This window comes from Carassius gibelio, chromosome B11 (genome assembly GCF_023724105.1).
Source record: "Carassius gibelio isolate Cgi1373 ecotype wild population from Czech Republic chromosome B11, carGib1.2-hapl.c, whole genome shotgun sequence".
In the NCBI taxonomy this organism is placed as follows: Eukaryota; Metazoa; Chordata; class Actinopteri; order Cypriniformes; family Cyprinidae; genus Carassius; species Carassius gibelio.
The window spans coordinates 14,285,699-14,305,919 of NC_068406.1; the positions used below are offsets into that span (position 1 = coordinate 14,285,699).

The 20,221-nt window shown below is 35.6% G+C and overlaps 4 protein-coding genes across 7 annotated transcripts; 1 reads left to right on the top strand and 3 right to left on the bottom strand.

The window, feature by feature from the left end:
• Window positions 1-86: 86 nt before the first annotated feature.
• Window positions 87-7,667, top strand: LOC127968074 (cytochrome b-245 heavy chain-like). Its single transcript, XM_052568952.1, has 13 exons — window positions 87-262; window positions 495-587; window positions 995-1,105; window positions 1,231-1,315; window positions 1,575-1,723; window positions 2,567-2,748; window positions 3,555-3,687; window positions 3,777-3,869; window positions 3,943-4,196; window positions 5,731-5,893; window positions 6,554-6,700; window positions 6,809-6,933; window positions 7,023-7,667. The coding sequence occupies exons 1-13, from the start codon at window positions 218-220 to the stop codon at window positions 7,138-7,140; spliced, it is 1,698 nt and encodes a 565-aa protein (XP_052424912.1). The 5' UTR covers window positions 87-217; the 3' UTR covers window positions 7,141-7,667.
• A 337-nt stretch (window positions 7,668-8,004) lies between these two features.
• On the bottom strand, window positions 8,005-11,400 carry LOC127968078 (dynein light chain Tctex-type 3). 2 transcript variants are annotated; one of them, XM_052568956.1, is made up of 5 exons: window positions 11,218-11,400; window positions 9,993-10,034; window positions 9,629-9,752; window positions 9,406-9,483; window positions 8,005-8,368 (listed from the first exon to the last, which is right to left on the bottom strand). In XM_052568956.1, exons 1-5 carry the CDS (start codon window positions 11,218-11,220, stop codon window positions 8,292-8,294), a joined length of 324 nt encoding a protein of 107 aa, XP_052424916.1. In that variant the 5' UTR covers window positions 11,221-11,400; the 3' UTR covers window positions 8,005-8,291. The 2 variants fall into 2 exon arrangements, with proteins under 2 accessions (XP_052424916.1, XP_052424915.1); XM_052568955.1 differs by lacking the exon at window positions 11,218-11,400 and adding an exon at window positions 10,548-10,708.
• Window positions 11,295-19,933, bottom strand: LOC127968076 (X-linked retinitis pigmentosa GTPase regulator-like). Of its 3 annotated transcripts, none has more exons than XR_008155888.1 (7): window positions 19,809-19,933; window positions 19,454-19,520; window positions 19,021-19,146; window positions 17,009-17,655; window positions 15,724-15,915; window positions 12,033-12,250; window positions 11,350-11,498 (listed from the first exon to the last, which is right to left on the bottom strand). XR_008155888.1 is itself a non-coding variant. In XM_052568954.1 (6 exons), exons 4-6 carry the CDS (start codon window positions 17,177-17,179, stop codon window positions 11,295-11,297), a joined length of 567 nt encoding a protein of 188 aa, XP_052424914.1. In that variant the 5' UTR covers window positions 17,180-17,655; window positions 19,021-19,146; window positions 19,454-19,520; window positions 19,809-19,933. The 3 variants fall into 3 exon arrangements, 1 of the variants encoding a protein (XP_052424914.1); XR_008155887.1 differs by having other exon boundaries at window positions 11,971-12,250; XM_052568954.1 differs by lacking the exon at window positions 12,033-12,250 and having other exon boundaries at window positions 11,295-11,498.
• Window positions 12,839-15,704, bottom strand: LOC127968073 (glutamic acid-rich protein-like). The gene has a single exon (XM_052568951.1). The coding sequence runs from the start codon at window positions 15,178-15,180 to the stop codon at window positions 13,339-13,341; it is 1,842 nt and encodes a 613-aa protein (XP_052424911.1). The 5' UTR covers window positions 15,181-15,704; the 3' UTR covers window positions 12,839-13,338.
• Window positions 19,934-20,221: the final 288 nt, after the last annotated feature.

A 20,221-nucleotide genomic window follows, 5' to 3' on the forward strand; every position in this document is an offset into this window, starting at 1 on the left:
TGACAGGCCTGACTATAAATCAGAAAGAGAACTGAAAGATTGTCTGACCATCCCCTTTAGGTTGAGGAACTTTGCTTGATGGTTTCTCGTGGGCTCCCAGTTGTGACAGTATTTCCTGGTTTGCTTTATAAACCAAATCCCTTTTTGTCTTGTGGCTTTCTTCAAAATTGTTCAGCCACACTTCTCTTGATCTTCTCTTTCTACACAGCACGACATCATGGGAAACTTTGCTGCAAATGAAGGACTATCCATTTTTGTTATTGTAAGCCGTTGGAGTTATACTTTGTTAATTAAATTAACTTTAAAATCTTTATTTTATAGTCTTTGTATTTAAAGTTCTTAATTGCTGTGTGTGTGTGTGTGTGTTTGCCACATAATGTTTTATTTGTTAAACATACTGAAGGACAGAGATACTCCTCATGCTTTATTTTTTATACTATATTTACTTAATCAGTCTGCAAATCTTCTCAGACGCTCTCCGTTGTGTTTTACAGCTGGTATGGCTCGGCATCAATGTGTTTCTCTTTGTGCATTTTTACATGGCATTTTTGGTTGATAGATACTACTATACTAGAGTCATCCTTGGGGTAAGTGTCAAGTAATTTATACATTTTATACATTTTAATTAATTTAATAATCTATAAATAGGATTAATGTATTGTTGTAAATTATTATATTGATGTCATTGTGGTTTTTTATGTATCCTGTATAATTCGTAATAGTTTGTGTGGTTACACTCCAGTGTTATGTTCAATTATAATGTTAAGCTAATTTCATATTTGTATATTGTATTAAGCTACTGTATTGTTCTCAGAATTTAGAAAATACAATTCTCATATGTAGGCCTATACATTTTATCTGCACGTACAACTTTTAATGCATCAGTGAATATGTTCTTCTGAGCTTAAAAATAGGAAATGAAACTTTCCCTGTCCCCTGTCGTGGCTCATTCTCTCTCTCACACACTCTCTCTTTCTTTCTCTCTTTCTCTCAGCATGCTCTCTCGTGGGCCAGAGCTCCAGCTGCATGTCTGAATTTTAACTGCCTGTTGATCTTGCTGCCCGTCTGCAGAAACCTGCTCTCATTCCTACGTGGATCCATACAGGTCAGGAAAAGCTAAACAGAGCGAGAGTAAAAGGCTTATCCACTTCGGGTAACGAAAATGAAAAGCCTGAATCTCCTCATTAATGGTGTGTGTGTGTGTGTGTGTGTGTGTGTGTGTGTTTGCAGTACTGTAGCCGCACTGCAGCCCGTCAGCTAGACAGAAACCTCACTTTCCACAAACTAGTGGCCTACATGATTGCCCTCCACACAGGTAAAATAAAAAAGCATATTCATATTATTCACTTTTAAATCTTTTTCAAATCTTTGAACTCAATGTTCTGCACATACTCTCAGAAAAAGGGTACTAACATGTAACTTTAAGATACTAATATATAACTTTTAGGAATAAATAAGGCGCACACCTTTTGCACCTTTTTGTATGACCCCAGAGAGAGCTTTGTACTGTTTACTCATATTTTATGGATGAAATTTGATTAGCCATGCTAAAGATGTATTGTTTATTCTCCCAGCCATCCACATCATAGCTCACTTGTTCAACTTTGAGAGATTCATGGATTCCCAGCTTATGATCAACAACAGTTACCTGCCTTATGTGCTCTCTCAGATTGGCAACAATGGCAACAAATCCTACCTCAACCCCATCAGATCCAATGAGACGGTAAGGTTTTGACTCATTTTTGTTGTGTTTCTGAGGCAGCATCATGTTCATTATGCTAGGAACTTCCTTCTGATCTCACTTCAGCCCTGTAGGATAAGCTCCCACTTCCACCCACGGTTACATCACATAACCATCATGCTGCTGCCGCTGATGTGATCACATGATTTTTAAAATTCTGTTTCCATGGTTTTGCTATGATGACCTGGGTGGACAATAGCCAGAAATAGAACACTGAGAGAACAATCAACACACGCATCCTATGACATCCTGAAAAGATGAACTATATTTATAGCTGCTATTGAGAGTAACTATAAGAGATTTGAATGGTTTTGTGGGTTAAGGGGAAAAAATAAAATGATTGTTTTATCCTCTCTATTTACATTAGCAAAGGTTTTCTGAAAGAAGTGTCTTATGCTCAAGTCTTTGATCAAGAATACAGTAATATTATGAAATATTATAACCATTTAAAATACTTGACTATAATGTATTCATGTGATAATAGCCATTACATCAGTCAGTGTCACATGATCCTTCAGAAATCATTTTAAAATGCAGATTTGGAGCAATTGTGGAAAACAGTAGTGCTCCCTGATATTTTTTTTATTCTTATTTTTCAGATTCAGTTTACAATAACAGCATTTATTTTGAAATATAAAATATTTTGTAACATTTTAACTGGTCACTTTTGATTAATTGAATATGTCTTTGTTGAATAATAAAAAAAAAGTACTGACCCCAAACCTTTCAAAGGTAGTCTATATGAGACTGAAATTTTTGCAGTCTACTTTATCTTTGTTTTCTTTTTATTGTAATGTTGTCATTTCTGTGTTTTTGATTTCCCAGAACCCAACCATAGTGATGTTTACCACTATAGCAGGACTGACGGGGGTGGTCATCACCCTCGCCCTCATCCTCATCATCACTTCCTCCATGGAGGTCATCAGAAGGTCATATTTCGAGGTGTTCTGGTTCACCCATCACCTGTTCATCGTCTTTTTCATTGGTTTGGTGGCTCACGGAATTGGGTGAGAGTTTAGTTAATATTCATTTCTGTATTTTTTGTTAATCGAAACCAAACAAAATTTTTTAATTTTTAAATAAATTACAATACAATACAATACAAAATGATCAAACATGACAGTAGAGATGTTTTGGATCCAACTTGAAGTGGATTTGAGATTTTATATTTTAAATAAAAGCAGCTCCTCTGATCTTTCTATTCATCAAAGAATCTTGAAAAAAAAAGGTATCGCAAATGTTTCCACACAAATATCAAGCAGCATAATTGTAGTTGGTAGTGAATATACGTTTTATCATCTTTTGTTATATAGGCCACACTTTTTTAACCTATAGCTACATGGCCAACATGAAAGCATGCAAACTGCATATGAATTAAATAAAGTATTATGCAAAATGCGATTTAATCACTGAATCTACTGGATTTTGGAAGGTATTTGACAGGCGTCACTCACAGTGATTGCCTGCTTCGCTTTTTTCTTTAATTTGTACTGTGTAAAGTTGAGCAATTCTCAACTTTGTTTTGCACACCATTCTAAACTCCACTGTCAATACCACAATTAATCTTGCACACATTCTGCTCAGCACTAATAAGAGATGATTTGAAAACACAACACCCACTAATTTCTGCTCATTCATGCCAGTGAACACATGGCTAGACATACAGTTTTAATCAAACAAAAGGCAGGATTTCTAGCAGCCTTAAATGAAGCATTATAACACATCTCAGTCATGATACATGTTGACAAGCACATAATGCTAGCTAGAGAATTACCATGCATTATTTATGCAATAACTGTGTGTGTTCGTTTAGGCGTATCGTGCGAGGCCAGACTACGGAAAGTATGACGGTTCATAACCCAATTAAATGTCACACCGAGTTTGAGACCTGGGGTCAAAGTGGCACCAACTGCCCAGAACCTGACTTTGCTGGGAATCCCCCGAAGGTATATCCCAACATAATCTCAGTCTCAAATATATCTAGCATTTCTTTCATCATTTTGATGGCAACTCAACATGTACTTTCCTCTTACAGACATGGAAGTGGGTGGTTGGCCCAATGTTTCTATATTTATGTGAGAGACTGGTGCGTTTCTATCGCTCGCAGCAAAAAGTGGTTATCACCAAGGTTAGTCATTCAAGCAGTTTGAATAAGAACCAAATGAATTCTTCCTCTCTTACCATATTGCATCACTTTGCAGGTAGTGATGCACCCATCCAAGACCCTTGAGCTGCAGATGAAGAAGAAGGGCTTTAAGATGGAGGTCGGTCAGTATGTTTTCATGCAATGCCCATCCATCTCTCAGCTAGAGTGGCATCCCTTCACCTTGACCTCTGCCCCAGAGGAAGACCACCTTAGTGTGCATATCCGAATTGTAGGGGATTGGACACAAGCCCTTTATACAGCCTGTGGAGGTGACAAAACAGTGGTGCTGGATGCTTGGACACTACCAAAGTAAGATTAAAGTAAAACATCCAAACGTTCATCTAAAAATGAACATTCTGTCACCTTTATGTTTTTCCAAACCCCATTGACTTTCATTGTATGGACAAAAACATTCTTTAAAGGAGCCTTATAATGCATCTTTTTACAAAGTAATGTGACTCTCAGTTGTCCCCAGAATGTGTCTGTGAGGTTTCTGCTCAAAATACAACACAGATCATTTATTATATCATTTTGAAAATGCCTATTTTGAGTGAAAGCAGAAACACGCTGTTTTTGTGCATGTCTCTTCAAATGCAAATGAGCTGCTGCATAGAAAGTGGCTGTCACATGGCATGAGTACTAAGTTCTCTTTCATACCTTATTGCGCTTTAACATTCAAATAGCCACAAGCTTATGTTAAAACACACACGAGTTACAAAAACAGTCGGTTATGTTCGTGAAGGTAAACAGCTGGGATAGAAATCACGTTTATATTAGATCTGTGTCAGCAGTATAATGTACAGTAAATGAATCAATAAATCCACTGTTCTCTTGCCTCCTCTGAGGCTGGGACTCTAAATATTGTTCTGTGCTTGTCAGTGCAGCCAATGAGCATGCTTTGCTCGAACTTTCTCCATGGCATTAAAACTGGTAACTTACACCATTGTCGCTTGCAAAAACAAAATGAAGCTTGTAGATTAAAGGTCTGAAATTCTCATTCAAAATTTGCGCACAGTAAAAAATAAAGACAGCCTCACGTTGTCAGTCATGTTTACACACTGCCTCTGAAACCTTCGTCCATCATATATATATATAAAAAAAATTGTACCTGGTTAGATTTTTTGCATTTTTGCTTCCTAGCAAGCATTTTGATATGAAAGGATGACGAACATGAAAAAAAAAACGATATGAAAATTTCAGACTGTGCAAGGACCTTCAGTGGCGGTAATATTATAATAAGAACCACCTTCTACCTCACAGGGAGAGTGAAATCTGACAAGCTCTTTTTTTTCACAAGCTTGCAGAGAAAGGCATGCCAAAAAAAATTACTCAATTAATCTTTTTCATGTTTTCTGGGTTGTTAGGTGCCAGTTATACGTAGCACTGAAACACAGATTTTAGATTTTCCTGATATGTCACATTTAAAACACCTTGTTCTGCAGAAGAAAAAGCCATACATGTTTGGAATGACATGAAGGTAAATAATTGACAAAAATGTTTGTCGTTTTAATGTCAGGTTTATGTCTTGAATAACAGATGCAGTGCTCTTAATAGTTCTAGCAAGTCTCATTTGCAAAATGGAAATATACATGTGTAAAAAGGGGATATGGGCATACAATCACAGTTGAGAAAAAGAGAAGTGTTGGGAGACCAAGTTTCTGTTGGCAATGTTGATTTCAACATGAGTGAATTTTTCTTGCTATTTCTCTTTTTGCATTTCCTAATTTCTTCTTCCTACAGTAGAGAACTAAAAGAATACAAACACTAACAACACAATGCTCAGTTATTAGCACACATTAATTTGATAGTTTGCCTTGCATAATGTCTGTTATTCTCTGTGTAGGTTGGCTGTGGATGGGCCGTTTGGGACGGCCAGTGAGGATGTCTTTCGTTATGAAGTCGTGATGCTTGTGGGTGCCGGTATTGGTGTGACCCCTTTCGCTTCTGTTCTGAAGTCTGTGTGGTACAAACACGTCCAGGAGAACAAAAACGTCTTCACCAAAAAGGTAATAAACAGCACCAAGTCTAGCGATTCAGGCTTTGAATGACAGAACAACATCTTTGTTAATTTTGTAGTCTCATAAATGTGTATGTGTATGAATATGGTAAAAAAAAAAAAAAAATTAATAGGCCTAAATAAAAGTAGATATCATCATAGTTCTACAGTTGATTATTCGTTGTACATGATTTGTTATGTTATATTACAAGTTTTAAGTTGTGGCATAATCTAATTAAATATGCACTTTTTATGTTTACATTTCCAGAAAAGAAGTGTGAACACTGGAATTTTTTTTATTTTATTTTGTTGACATTAGAGTTACAGGTTTTTACACAGGGGATTTTTAACATCTCTTTTCATTGCTCTCTATAAAAGTGAAGTTGAAGTGGAGATTTATACCTCAGTGCATATAAAAAAAAAATAATTAGAGGAAACAACCATTAAAATTATGCATTGTAATTAAATTCTACAGATGCATATTTATAGAGTATAATAAAATAAACTCTTAAATGTGTATTACTAGTTTACTAAATGTATTTACTAAATGTTTGTACTAGTTTGAAAGAAGTCAAGTTATTGTAAAAAGAAACTCAAAATTGACTAGTGCCCCAAAAAACAAGGGTTTTGTCTGTTACTAATGTAATGTTCTGACCCTTGACCTCTACAGATCTATTTCTACTGGCTCTGCCCGGAGACGCAGGCTTTCGAATGGTTTGCAGACCTGCTGCAGAGTTTGGAAAGGCAGATGAATGATAAAGACATGAGGGATTTCCTCAGTTACAACATCTATCTAACGCGCTGGAAAGATGCTGAGGTGGGCAAAAAAACCTGCTTGTGTAATGACAAGACAATATGAACTATTTTGAACTTCCCTGAAATACAAAAATACGGCGACACTCATTATTTTGATTACTGTTTAAAGGCGGCCCATCTTAGAGTTCAATATGAGGCGGAGAACGATCCCATCACCGGGCTTAAGCAGAAGACTCGGTATGGTAAACCCAACTGGGACAATGAGTTCAGTGCCATCGCTACCCAACACCCAGGGTACGTAGAGTGTGGTAAATAACAGCAGTGTTAAAGGCTTTCTACACGTAATGTGCATTAATAATTAGTATTTTTTCCTCTTCTTTCAGTTCAAAAGTAGGCGTTTTTCTCTGTGGTCCTACGGCTTTGGCCACAGCTCTTGGGAAACAGTGTAATTCACACACTGAATCTGGAACTGAGTTTATATTCAACAAAGAAAACTTCTGATGTGCTTCATGAAGTGTGCCAACTCATGTGCATCAGGAACCCATGGATGCTGATAAACACGTTTAAATCAAAAATGCTGCAAAAATGATTTAATGAGTCACTTTTTAATGAAAAGTCCTTAAACCACAGCATAAGACTCTCAGACTTGCTTGTAAAGATTATATCTTGACTTGAGTGTAAGATGATTTTGTCTCAATGCACGGGCAGATTTTGTTCAAAAATGAAGTTTTTTTATTTACGGTTTCAAGTGAAATTCTTGTTAAGGATATATATATATATATATATATATATATATATATATATATATATAGACACAAACACACATACATATATAGATTTTTTTAATGTCATTATTATGTTGTATTACTGGTTTAGATTTATCATGGCTGTGCATGATGCAGAATTGATTTTTATGTACTATAAAGATCTAAGTGTTATGTTACTGTGCTGTGAAACTATCCTGCTTTCTAAGCCTGCTTCCTCTCTTAAGTGGAAGTTAAATAAAACTTACAAAAACTTTACGTTTAGCAACATGGTGGGCTGATTAATTAAATCATAATGTTACAATAGAAGGCACGCCAGTTTAAAACAGTCAGAAACTGAACTGAATATGGTGTCATAGTGGGCAATTCTGTGATGGATTTCAGTGTCGGTTACTATTTTTTTTTTTTTGCAAATTTATTGCATGCTGGCTGATTTCAATTTTAAATAAGGAGAACGATTTAGTTTTGGTTCTCAAAAATAAAGTTAACCGTATATTATGTCGTAATATGACATTCTTGCATTGTTTGTAAATTCCCCATCATAGTTTGTATTTGGTTCAGAATTTTAATATATTTTCAGATGTGGAAAATGCCTCAAAAGTATGAAGACATGCATATAAATTTATTTTGGACTGATAAACCCAAATCGGACAACTTTAATAATTAGGCATCAACATATTTGCATTTCATCCTGTACAGAACAAAGGTGCACGTAGCCTTCGCAAGTAAAAAAAAACAGAACAAAGGCAAATTAACATACAATATGGTAGCTAAGCATTTGCAATACAGTTTAAACTTTGTAGATTAGGCAAAACATGACAACATGGTTTTAAAGCCAGTGTTGAAGCAGAGTTTTTATCTGTGAATGTCTCAGCCCTGATTCCTGTTTTATAGCGCAATAGCCACTGCAAACACACTGACAACACAGTACATGGTTCGGTTCTCCCACCGGACTGTGCAACTTCCTGCAAAAACAGACACATATTACAATGAAATGAAATGCACAAAGTGCGTCATCTCATTTAGTTTGTAAAATTTAGTGAAACTTAAAAATACAGATTGTTTTTTTTTAAAGAAAAAAACTATATAGTTTATTATAAATAAAATAGAACACATCTGGACAGATGACATGAAATTTTAAGCAGTTTTAGTGCTGTCCTGCGTATTCTATACTTTTTTCTATACTATACAAAATGTTTGAAAAATATTTTTCCCCCTTTATTTTATAAATATTTTACAGGTATGTTTTAGAAAGTTTAATTCTGCCATTGGATAAAAAAAATAATAATTATAAAAAAAAATATATAACTTTTTTATTTTACAATTTGGATGTTTTATCTTGTATTTACATCTCACAATTCTGACCTATTGTTCTTTGAATTGTAAGACATAAACTTGCAATCATAAGAAAACGTCTGAATTGTCATATAAAAAGTAAAAAAAAAAAAAAAAGACATTTCTGCTTTTTATTCTGTGGAGGAAAAAGCTAACAAACAAAAAGAAACTATATTCTGAAATATAAACTCAGAATTATGATAAGTTTCTTCTGTCTTATAAACTCAGTTACAAATCTCACAATTTAGAATTTCTCATCTTCACTTCTGTCGCAATTGCCATTTTTATTTCCATAATCTTTTTATGAGACTACATGAAACTTATTCCAACTTTTACGAATCAACAGTCACACAACAAAACTATTGAAAAATAAAAGAATAAAAATTGATAAAATTAAGAAATATTTTCAAAAATGAATATATGATGACATATAATACAAAATATAAATAATGACATATTTAAAAATGAAATAGAACATATTTTAAAAAATTGACATATAATATTAACTGCATGTTCATATAAGCCAAACAATGCATGTTCCACATACAACTAATATGCAATGCATCTATTTAAACTTTATTCAGAAAAATATCAATTAGATTAGAAGACCAATGTGTCAGTGTGATTATGAAAGCACAAAGCGATTATATGAAACTAAAAGCTTTACCATCAGTGGTAGTGTCCCAGTAACAAGAGTTGGCTGTGTGAAGACCTGCGCCGCTTTTCTGCATCACAGCACAGTTGACTGAAATACATACATAATATACACAATCAACAACAGCACTTTTGGCCTTGTGAAAACATGACACAGAGCCTTATAACTATATCATCACATTTATAACCTATTAGATATTTCCATACAAGATGAACTGAAATGGAGAAACTCATACCAATGTACTTAAACGGTTTCCCCTGTTTGACTAACTGAGTGAGAGTGTGTTCGACTATGCTGGCTGTCCACTGGTTGACTTTGTTCTGGCTGTAGTCCACGCCTCCAACGATCCCCTCAATGCACTGACCGATAAACACACACACACACACACACACACACACACACACACACACAGAGAGAGAGAAAACTAATGGATCAGACCTGCACTCAAATAAATAGGTTAGCATTAATCCTGCAGGCATGAGTTAGACATGAGACTAACAGCAAAGGAATTCATTCAGTGAGACACAACAGATCATATAGGGTTGTTTTTTTTTTATGTTGTTATACGTGTGTGAGTTTGGTTTTATAGTGAATTTTACCTCCTTTACAACATTACTTGCATCATCTGGACTGAAAGACACCTGAGGAAAAAACAAAACAAAACAGAAGCTGTCAAATGGGTTTAATAATGCACAAACACCTGCATCCATTTGATCAAAATGTGTACACCTAAGTCAAGCAAACACAAACAAACAAAACAACTCAAAATAATTTTAAATAAAGGTTTGTGAATACAAAAATAATGATATTGAATTCATAGTTTGCTTGATGACTCAAGTTAACGTTATGATTTGGCCACACCCTGAATCCTTTGACGTGAAAACGTAAGTTACAACACTATAATATAACACATAAATCAAATTGAACTTCCAGTCATCTATATATATACGTAAATATTGTAAAGTCGTGACTCGTGAAGTTATGTACATTTGTGGATGACGAAGTAACGTTAACGTATTATTTTCTTTCCGTCCGGATGAAGCGGTTAGCAAGCTAGCATTAAATGCAAATCTACGGTTTACAGGTTTTGAAAAGAGTTAACGTTAGTCAGACAATAACCATTTATACCATATCGAGCCTTATATAACACCTACTTCATCTCCAGAATGATACTCCTCCATCTTTTAGCTTGAAAAGCAAAAATCTGGACAACAAGCTCAGATAAGATGAGCGTAGCTGTTCTCCCACTGACAACTAAAGACTGACGTTAGCAACACAATGACGATTGAGTGCTGCCACCTAGCGGCGCTCCTCCCACTCCCAATATCTATCTATCTATTTATCTATCTGAAATAAAAAAGGAAAGAAAAAGATGATTTTGAGTTGACGTTTACTTGTATCAAGTCCAATACAAAGGTTGTGAGATGATTCTTACAAAAATGTCATAAACAAAAAGAAGTATGCCATTATCCTAAATAATACAAGATTTTTATATTATATATAAAGTGCACTGGTGCTTACAGTCTTTCAACAAATGTAAATAAATAGGTATAAAAACATATTATGCACACATACATAATTTTATTTCTAGATATACTGCACATACTGGTAAATTTACTTCCAAGTGATAACTTTGAGAATGTATTTGCTAAAAAGTACACATCAGACACTGCAAACATATAAAGGGGAAAACATTACACAATTTAGTGCCAAAACGAAACCATTATGGCTCACACAGCTATGCTTAAATTAATTTCCCAAACTCAGTTTTCTGTTAAAGCTAGTTATTCTGTGAGGTCTGCTTTGCAGCACAAGGCACAGTACCATTAACACTGCCAACACCAACGGGATGATGCTTTGTTGAACTGCTGATTCGACTAATTCTGAGCACTTCTTCCAAGTCAGAAGATGTTATAAACCAGGTGTGAAAGCAGATTGGAAGTGGCTGAATGTGATCGACTGAATGCTGTGGTCTGTGCTCCTCTGCTTGAACTCTCTGTCTCACGAGTCTCTTGGATTTGAGGCGGACCGTCAGCTCCTGGTTTGCCTGCTGTGGTGATCTCTGCCTGACTGCCTTTGGTGGAAGCTCTCTTGAAAAGAGAAAGCTGAAAAAGCCAGGTAGGAAAGAAGTCAAACAATGGACAATTTTAATATTAGCTGGTTGCTAGGTTGTTACGCACGATTATAGATATATTATAAAGATTAAAAGGTTTGAGTGGTTAAAAAATTCCTGTCTGACTGTGTTTCCTCTTTTATAAGAGTAGCAGGATCAGAATCTTCAGAATTTCAACAACAAAAGTATATCTTTTTTTTTTTTTTTCTGTGGTGAAATAAAGCTTCCCTATATACAGATGACCTCAAAACTAACAGGCTAAAAACCACAAAACTCATTTTGGATTCTTGGGGACTGTATAGGCAAAGTGGAATTGAAAAAAGGATGATGAAAAGTAAAAAAAAAAAACAGGAACCTTCATTTAGTCTATTGGAGACAGATGCGTCTTTTATCATCTGCTTTGACTGTAGGAGTAAGAAAATAACATCATGCAAATGAATCAAAGCAAGAGTGCAGTTGTTTACCAATGTGATGCTAAATCATCATGTTCATGTCTAAATGGTACGAATGGAGGGTTTCAGGGGACCTGTATGTCTGGCTCTGTAATGCCTTGCTCCTGTTCCTCTGCTTCTTTTCTCTTCTCATCTAGCGTATCATTCTTCTCATCAAACTTTTCCCCCTTTTCTTCTTCCTCTGGATGCTATTCCTCATTTTCTTCTTCATCATCCTCTTCTTCCTCATCATATAAATATTCTTCCTTTCCTCATCTCCCTCTACCTTTCCATTCATCTCATCTGCCCAGAGCTGGAGAAATGGATGGTGGCCATGCAAAAAATGAGAAATGACACAATCATTAAAGTCATTAAACAGATGATTCAAAAAGAGGGTTAAAGGTACTATGATGGCAGGAGAGGGCTAATGGGAGTTGAGTGGTCTTTGTAAAATTAAAACTAGCTAACAAACTATAAACACACACACACACACACACACTCCGTAAATACAGTAGGGACATGAACTAGGGATCTGTTTAGGAGGAGCAGCTCTACAGATATAGTATATAAAGTGTGCAGCCTCACCTGTCCAATGAAGGATTTTCAGTACTCTGCCTGATTGCAATGGCTCTGCAAGCTGTCAATATCTAAAATGGCTTTCTATATTTGCATATTTACAATTCAAATGAAAATTTGCTTTGTAAATAAGTTATATTCTGACATTTTCAGTTACTGCATGATAGCTTTGTATAATATATTTTCTTTATTTAATCCATGCAAAACTTGTCTTTATAAAGTCCCTGGATAATATGTGCTTTTGTTAAAATAAAAGATAATAAAATATAAAATAATAATAATTAAAAAATAACACAGATATTAATTTAAAAATGGATGCAAATAGTTGAAGTAAAAGAAAAGTTTTATTGGTCATTATACATAACAAAAAAAGTTCACAGAATAAGCACAAGTGCAAAATTTGAACTAAATCATAAAGATTTCAAGCTGCCATTTTAATATGGTTAAGGATTTGACATAAAGGCAGAAGATAAATAATTTAATATTTTTAAGAATTGAAAAGTCATTTAAGGGGTGTTTCAAGGTTACTGACAAATCAAGCACATTTGTTAGTAAAAGAACATGGCTGTCCACTAGATAAATCCTAAGGCACATCAGGAGCGCTTCACTACTGCCTGGGCATATAATTACTTACAAAATAGTTTGTAAAACAAATACAAAAAAAGGTGAAGCAATACATTTAGTAAGATTACCATTGGTCAAATTGCAAGAATAATGGTGAAAAAAAAAGAAAAGACGAAAGCAAAAAAGGACACAAACGGCAAGCATGAAACGGCAAGCTCATTAACTCACTAACTAAATAAAGATGGGGTTGAGGGTGCTGAATTATTTTAGATTAAGGTATTGAGGTAGAACATCATCCCAAAACTGCTTAGACTCATGGGACTCGTCATCTGATTGATGGTCTTGCGCTTGGCTCCGTTTGGCTTTTGATGGCTGTTTTGGTGTTTCCACACTTGACTTTGGTTTGGTGGATTCAGCTGCTTTGTCGTGTTTTCTTTTGGCCTTTTCCTTTTCCTCTTCTTCTTCTTCTTGTTCCTCTTCATCACTTTTCTCTTTATCTTCTTCTTGATTGTTCTCCTCTTCTCCCTCCTCGTCCTCTGCTTCTTCTGTCTCCTCTCTTTCTTCAGACTCTTCCTCCTCTGCTTCCTCTTCACATTCTTCCTCCTCTTCCTCCTCATCATTACTTTCTTCTTCTTCCTTGTTACTCTCCTGTTTTCCGTCCTCTTCATTTTCATTATCTTCTTCTTCCTCTTCTTCGTCATTCTCACTCATTGCTTCATCTTCGTCACTTTCATCCTCCTCATCCTCTTGACCTCCCCCGCTCTCCTCTTTATCTTCCTCATTCTTCTCATTTTTCTCTTTATCTTCCTCACTTTCCTCCTCCTCCTCTGCTTCATTTCCACTCTCCTCTTCATCTTCCTCATCTTCAGTCTCACTCTCCTGCTTTTCTAAATCTTCCTCCTCTTCCTCGCTAGTCTTTTCAACGTCTTCATCCTCCTCTGCCTCACTGTCACCTTCCACTTCACTTTCTTCCTCATTCTCACTATCTCTTTCCTCGGACTCCTCATCCTCTTCTTCTTCATCTGACTCTTCCTCTGATTTGTCACTTCTGCTCTCTGTCTTTCCCTCTGATTCCTCTCCACTCTCCTCCTCCTCTTTCCCTTCACTTGTTTTGCTTTCACCCTCATCTTCTCCGGTCTCTTCTTCACTGTTTCTACTTATCTCACTTGTTTCCTCTTCCTCATCTTCCATTCTATGACTCTCCTCTTCTTCAGCTTCACTCTCTAGATCCTCAGTAGCCTCACTTTTACTTTTCTCCTCCTCTTCCTCACTTTCCTCATCCTCACTAGAAGCTTTGATCATCGTATCATCATCAACCTCAGAATCATCATCTTTTGCTAGGGTCTTGCTCTCACTTTCCTCCTCTCTGTCTTCCACTTCCTCACTCCGCTCCTTTCTGTTCACCAATCCCTCGCTTTCTTCTTCTTGGTCATCCACTTCCTCACTCCGCTCCTTTCTGTTCACCAATCCCTCGCTTTCTTCTTCTTGGTCATCCACTTCCTCACTCTGCTCCTTTCTGTTCACCAATCCCTCGCTTTCTTCTTCTTGGTCATCCACTTCCTCACTCCCCTCCTTTCTGTTCACCAATCCCTCACTTTCTTCTTCTTGGTCATCCACTTCATCACTCTCCTCCTTTCTGTTCACCAATCCCTCGCTTTCTTCTTCTTGGTCATCCACTTCCTCACTCCCCTCCTTTCTGTTCACCAATCCCTCACTTTCTTCTTCTTGGTCATCCACTTCCTTACTCTCATCTCTTCTATTCACAGATCCCTCGCTTTCCTCCTCAGAATGAGCCTTGGTTTTGGACTCAGTGCTGGTTCTTTCCAGGTCCCCATCTGAAGTTTCTGGCTCTGCCTTAACACTGATGGTTGCAGCAGTCTTCTTGGCCTCTCTTGTCTCCTCTTGTCCTGAAACCTCAAGAGGCTCACTCAGGGACGAAACGTCAGACAGAGTTCTCTGTTTTGAAAGAGGTTTTGGCATTTTTGGGGGTGTAGACTGGGAAAGGAACTGACTGAGTGCTGTATCTCCAAGTAAACAAGCAGGACCTCCCTGTCCCACATCTTGGAGAAAAGATGTCACCTTGGTGAGAGAATTTTCCTTCATTTGCTCTGACTCTGATTCAGATTTGAAGGCAGCTTCTGAGATAATGTTAGACCCCTTTTTTGTGTCCTTTACTAGAAATTGGCTTTGTTCCACTTTAGATTTTTTTGTCTTCTTTTTGCAGAAATTTCTTCTTGGCAAGGGGACTGTTGTGAAGTCTTTTTACTTTTGGAGTCTTTTTTTGAATCTAACTTTTTGCTCTGTGGGACAAAACCTTTAGTTTCTGTCTTAGCAGTGTTCATTTCACCTTTCATCTTCTGAGCTTTGGTAAAATCTCTTTTGAGATCTTCTTACCTGTTGGCTCTTTATGCGTGGTCTGTTCAAGATATTGTTCAACAACTATTATGGGTTTTGTTTTTACTTCTTTTAAAAAAAAAAAAAAGCAACTCACTTTGGATTCCATATTTATCTCATTTATATGATTGTTTAGGTAATATCCGATATTAAACAACTTTATCATTAAGTTAATTATTCATCTTAAAATACACCACCACTAATCCAATTTATAATCAGTTGCACTAATTTTATCCATCAGGATCTACTCACCCGTTCTCTGCGTCTGACCCAAGCCGAGTAACTCCTATGAAGGGTGGTCTGACTTTGCGTGTCCCCCAGTAATTCAGTATAGGACTTCTCAAAGTAGTCTTCTGTGACATCCTCCTCCTCCAGGATCAGTTCCTCCGACTCTTCGGGCCTGGGCTTTGCCAACACAAGCATGTGACACCCACCACAAGTAACCTGAAAAACACACACACTGTTTACAGATGCCATGCAATCAAAATAGGAGTATTGTGGCTGATAATGAACTTTATGTCACAACAAAACACATTTACATTACCATTTAAAAGAGAACGGGTAGCACTTTATTTTACAGTCCTGTTCCTCATGTACATACTATGTACTTGTTATAGTAATTACAATAACTATGTAATAACTAGGTACTAACCCTGAACCTACCTCTAAACCTAACCCTACCCCATGTATTTACCTTGTATTACCAGAACTTTCTCAGATAAATACACTGCATGTACACTATAAGTACATATTAGTACATGTACTGTAAAATAAAGTGCAACCAGAAAAAGGGTACAGTAAGGTTTTTGAAATGTTTTGAAAGAGATCTCTTATGCTCACCAAGGCTGCATTTGGTCAAAAATACTGTACAAACTGATATTATTACACATTAAAATAATTTTCTATTTTAAAATATATTCAAATGTCATGTATTCCTGTGATGCAAAGCTGAATTTTCAGCATTATTACTCCAGTCTTCAGAGCCACATGATCCTTCAGAAATTATTCAAATATTCTGATTTGAAGCTCTCATAACATTTATTATTATTGTCAGTGTTAAAAATACTTGTACTGGAAATGGTTATACTTTTACGGTATTTTTTTTTAAAACAGAAAGTTCAAAAGAGCACCATTCATTTAAAACAAAAATAATTACTTTGTAACATTTTTTATTAAATGTATGTGTCCTTGCTGTATAAAAGTATTAATTTATTTATAATAATAACATTAATAATAATAATAAAAACTTAATCACCTGAAACTGTTGTATAATTTTTTACAGCCTTTCTCAGCTGGATGTTAAAAATGCAAAAAAAAAAAATTGAGAAATGAATGATAAATTCAATAAAAGAATTAAAGCAAAAGCCCCTTTGATATTTTCTGACCATACATTTTGTTTCAAAAGTAAATGAAGTCAACAGGGTTATGAAAACGGCATTTGTCAAACCATTTTATGCGGATTTAAAGCAGAAAATGTATATATCTGATAGAAATATGTATATTGTGTTATAAAAGGCTGATAGGCAGTGACACTTACAGAATGTACATGATAGTCTAGGAATCTTGGACACAGGGTTGGTTTGAACTGGTTGGTGAAGTTCTCTTCTTCAAGCCCCAGCTTTCCATGTCGACCATCACCAAAGGTGTACAAAAGTCCGCTGTTTGCAACCAGCACATCAGATTTTTTATAAACAAACAGAACTAGCATATGTTTTAGAGGAAATCATATCATATCAAATGTATTACTGTACGCAAAGAATGTTAGCAGATGGTTTTCTGTGCATGTTTCACCAGTAATCAGTGCTGCATGGTTCCCTCCACACTCCACACGTTTTACTCTGCTCCTTCTGAAATGTTCAACCACCCTGGGTAAACGTGACTCAAATATGAAAGTGCCGTGACCGAGCTGTCCAAACTGCCCCAGGCCAAACGAATACAACTCATGCTCTGCATTACCAGACGTGCATAACATTCAGTCTTCACAAAGAAGAAAGACAAGACAGAGAAGCTAAATATGTTCTCTTACCCGTAAGAGCCACTGTGTGCCCTCCTCCACAGGATACCCGCATCACTTTATCACAGATGCCTGTCACCTGTTGAGGCACTTTGTGATTGGCCAGCTTCTCTTCTGACAAGCCCAGCTTCCCACTGTCCTTTTCTCCAAATGTGAACAAGACCCATCCTCTGCAACAAAGGAAACTAGCGTCACCTAGCAACAAGGCAGCTTTCATAGAAGGTCAAATAATGAACATTTTATGAATTCAATGCTGCCATACTGAGCTGCATGGATCATAAAGAGGAAGCAGGAAGGTCATCATGAATAAATGTTAAAAAAAAAAAATAATTTATAAAGCAAGGATGCAATTAATTGATCAAAATGGACAAATATTTATAATATTACAATAGAATTCTGTTGCAAATAAAAAAAATATATCTGTTTCCACAAACAAAAAAGGGGAGATAAATATTTTAAACACTTATAATAATATTCATTATTTCTTTAGCACTCAATTAATATATTAGAATGATTTCTGAAGGATCATGTGCCAATGCAGCAATGGAGTAATTGCTGCTATAAATGAAACATGCCATCACAAGAATAAATAACATTTTAAAATATATTAAAATAGTAAACAGTTATTTTATATTATAGTAATTATATCATTACATTCATTTTCAAATGAATAACAAAATCCAGATATTTAAAGGGTAGTATAGATTTTTATTTTTATTTTATAATTTTAACATACAATTTTTTTTCTTTTTAAAGGTAATGAGTGTAATGTTTTTCCATATTTAAACACATTTTTTAAAACCCTCTTGTTATTTCCCAATGAGTTCCCCTGTGTTCTTTCAAAACACTGCTCGGTTTAATTCAGTGGTTTGCCTTGGTTTGCAGTGTCAGCTACTGGCTCGACTATTGGAATACATAAATGAATAAGAAAATATGTAAATAATTAAGACAAAAGAGAAAACACATTACACCTTTTTTTTTTTTAAAAAAGGCACTGATGTACTAGACTCAAAAAGCGTAATGAGACTATTCTGTCAAGTTTGCAATGAAATGTACATGTATAAACAAGTGTGTGAGTTCTTCCACCAGGCTGCAAGCTTCACCCGCTCTGACTTTAGTGCTTTAAAAAAACAAATATTGTCAGAGCATGTCAGAAAACTGTTGAATGCAATTCATTTTTGCTAAACACATTTATACAACCTAAAAAAAAAAAAAAACTTCTCTCTGCTTTCCAGATTAATTCAGATTATGGACCACTCCAGATTGGGATTAAGACAATTTATGGCTTTGTCTTGAAACGATCTCATTTTCTTGCAGCTACTTAGCAACATGTCATTTTGTGTCAAACAATACACACAACTGGGTTTATTCACAGTGGCTTTTGGTCCGAGGCCCAGCTGTCCCCAGGTTTTGCTGCCAAACATAAACAGCTTCCCATTTTCTAAACACAATAGGAATAGCGACAGGATGAATGCACAAAACGATGGAATAAGAATGTGTTTACCAATATCCACCACTAAAATCATAAATCACACCTGTCACCAGGGCTGTGTGCTCATCTCCACAGGAAATTCTCCAAGGTACATAATTTTTTAACCAGAATTTACTGGGGGCATTATCTGCGAATTCACTCTTTCCAAAAGTGAAGACGGCTCCGGATTCTAAAACAAAAGAAGAACAATGCAGACAGAAAGATTTATTGTAGCCATCTTGGTGTTTTAGGACTGTTGTTATCAAAAACAAGCTGTTTTTATTTTTATTTATTTTTTATCACAAAGCATCTGGTTTTATACCATATTGAGGTGTAAACATGTACTGTAGTTATTTGTGTAATTTTTAGTTTTAGTTTGTGGTTCTTTGTATACATATATATATATATATATATATATATATATATATATATATATATATATTATATATATATATATATATATATATATATATATATAGTTAAAATTAATTGTTTACTTCTTGAATGGAGAGAGAGAGAGAGAGAGGCGTGACCCCAGGGCGTGGTTGCCTTGGCGACAGGTAGCTACAGGCGTCAATGAAAGAGTGGGACAGAGTGTTCAGTGAATTAAATACAAAATACAAACTGCCATTAACACTTATAACCCTTATAAATATAGTATAAGCAGGGCATAAAATCAGTTAAAATATGTTTACATCAGTAACGTTAACGTTACATCATTCGCTTCCACTGACTATGTAGCACCGTTAGACTAATCATTAACAGCCAGCAGAGTTAAAGAAACACACGTGTCAACTGAAAATAACAAAACAGTTTACACTTTTTCACTAAGGCAGCACATAGAATATTTACCAGGGATCTCATCTTCTGTTTCTCCAGTCATCTCCCCCGACTAATCAGCTTATTTACACTGGGATTTGGAAATATGAGCAAGAAGTTTCTAATTTGATAGAAACCGTCCACTTTACATGTTCTTCCGCGTTGAGGTATCACGTGTAACTCGTCAGCTTTTAGTTGCGGCTACTGGGCATGCGCACATCAATACAGCGCTTTTTTTTTTCTTTTTTTCTTTTTTGTCACATTGTACAATAATAATTACTGTTTTTGCATTATTGTAAGGGAAGGTAAAGAAATGTATAATAAATAAATTAAATATTGTTTGTTTCCGGCCACAGCTGTATCCCTAGACACATAACGATATTTAATTGCTTCCAGTTCAAGTTTATTAGTATATTTATTCGTCTGCTATTCCTATGCTAAACCTT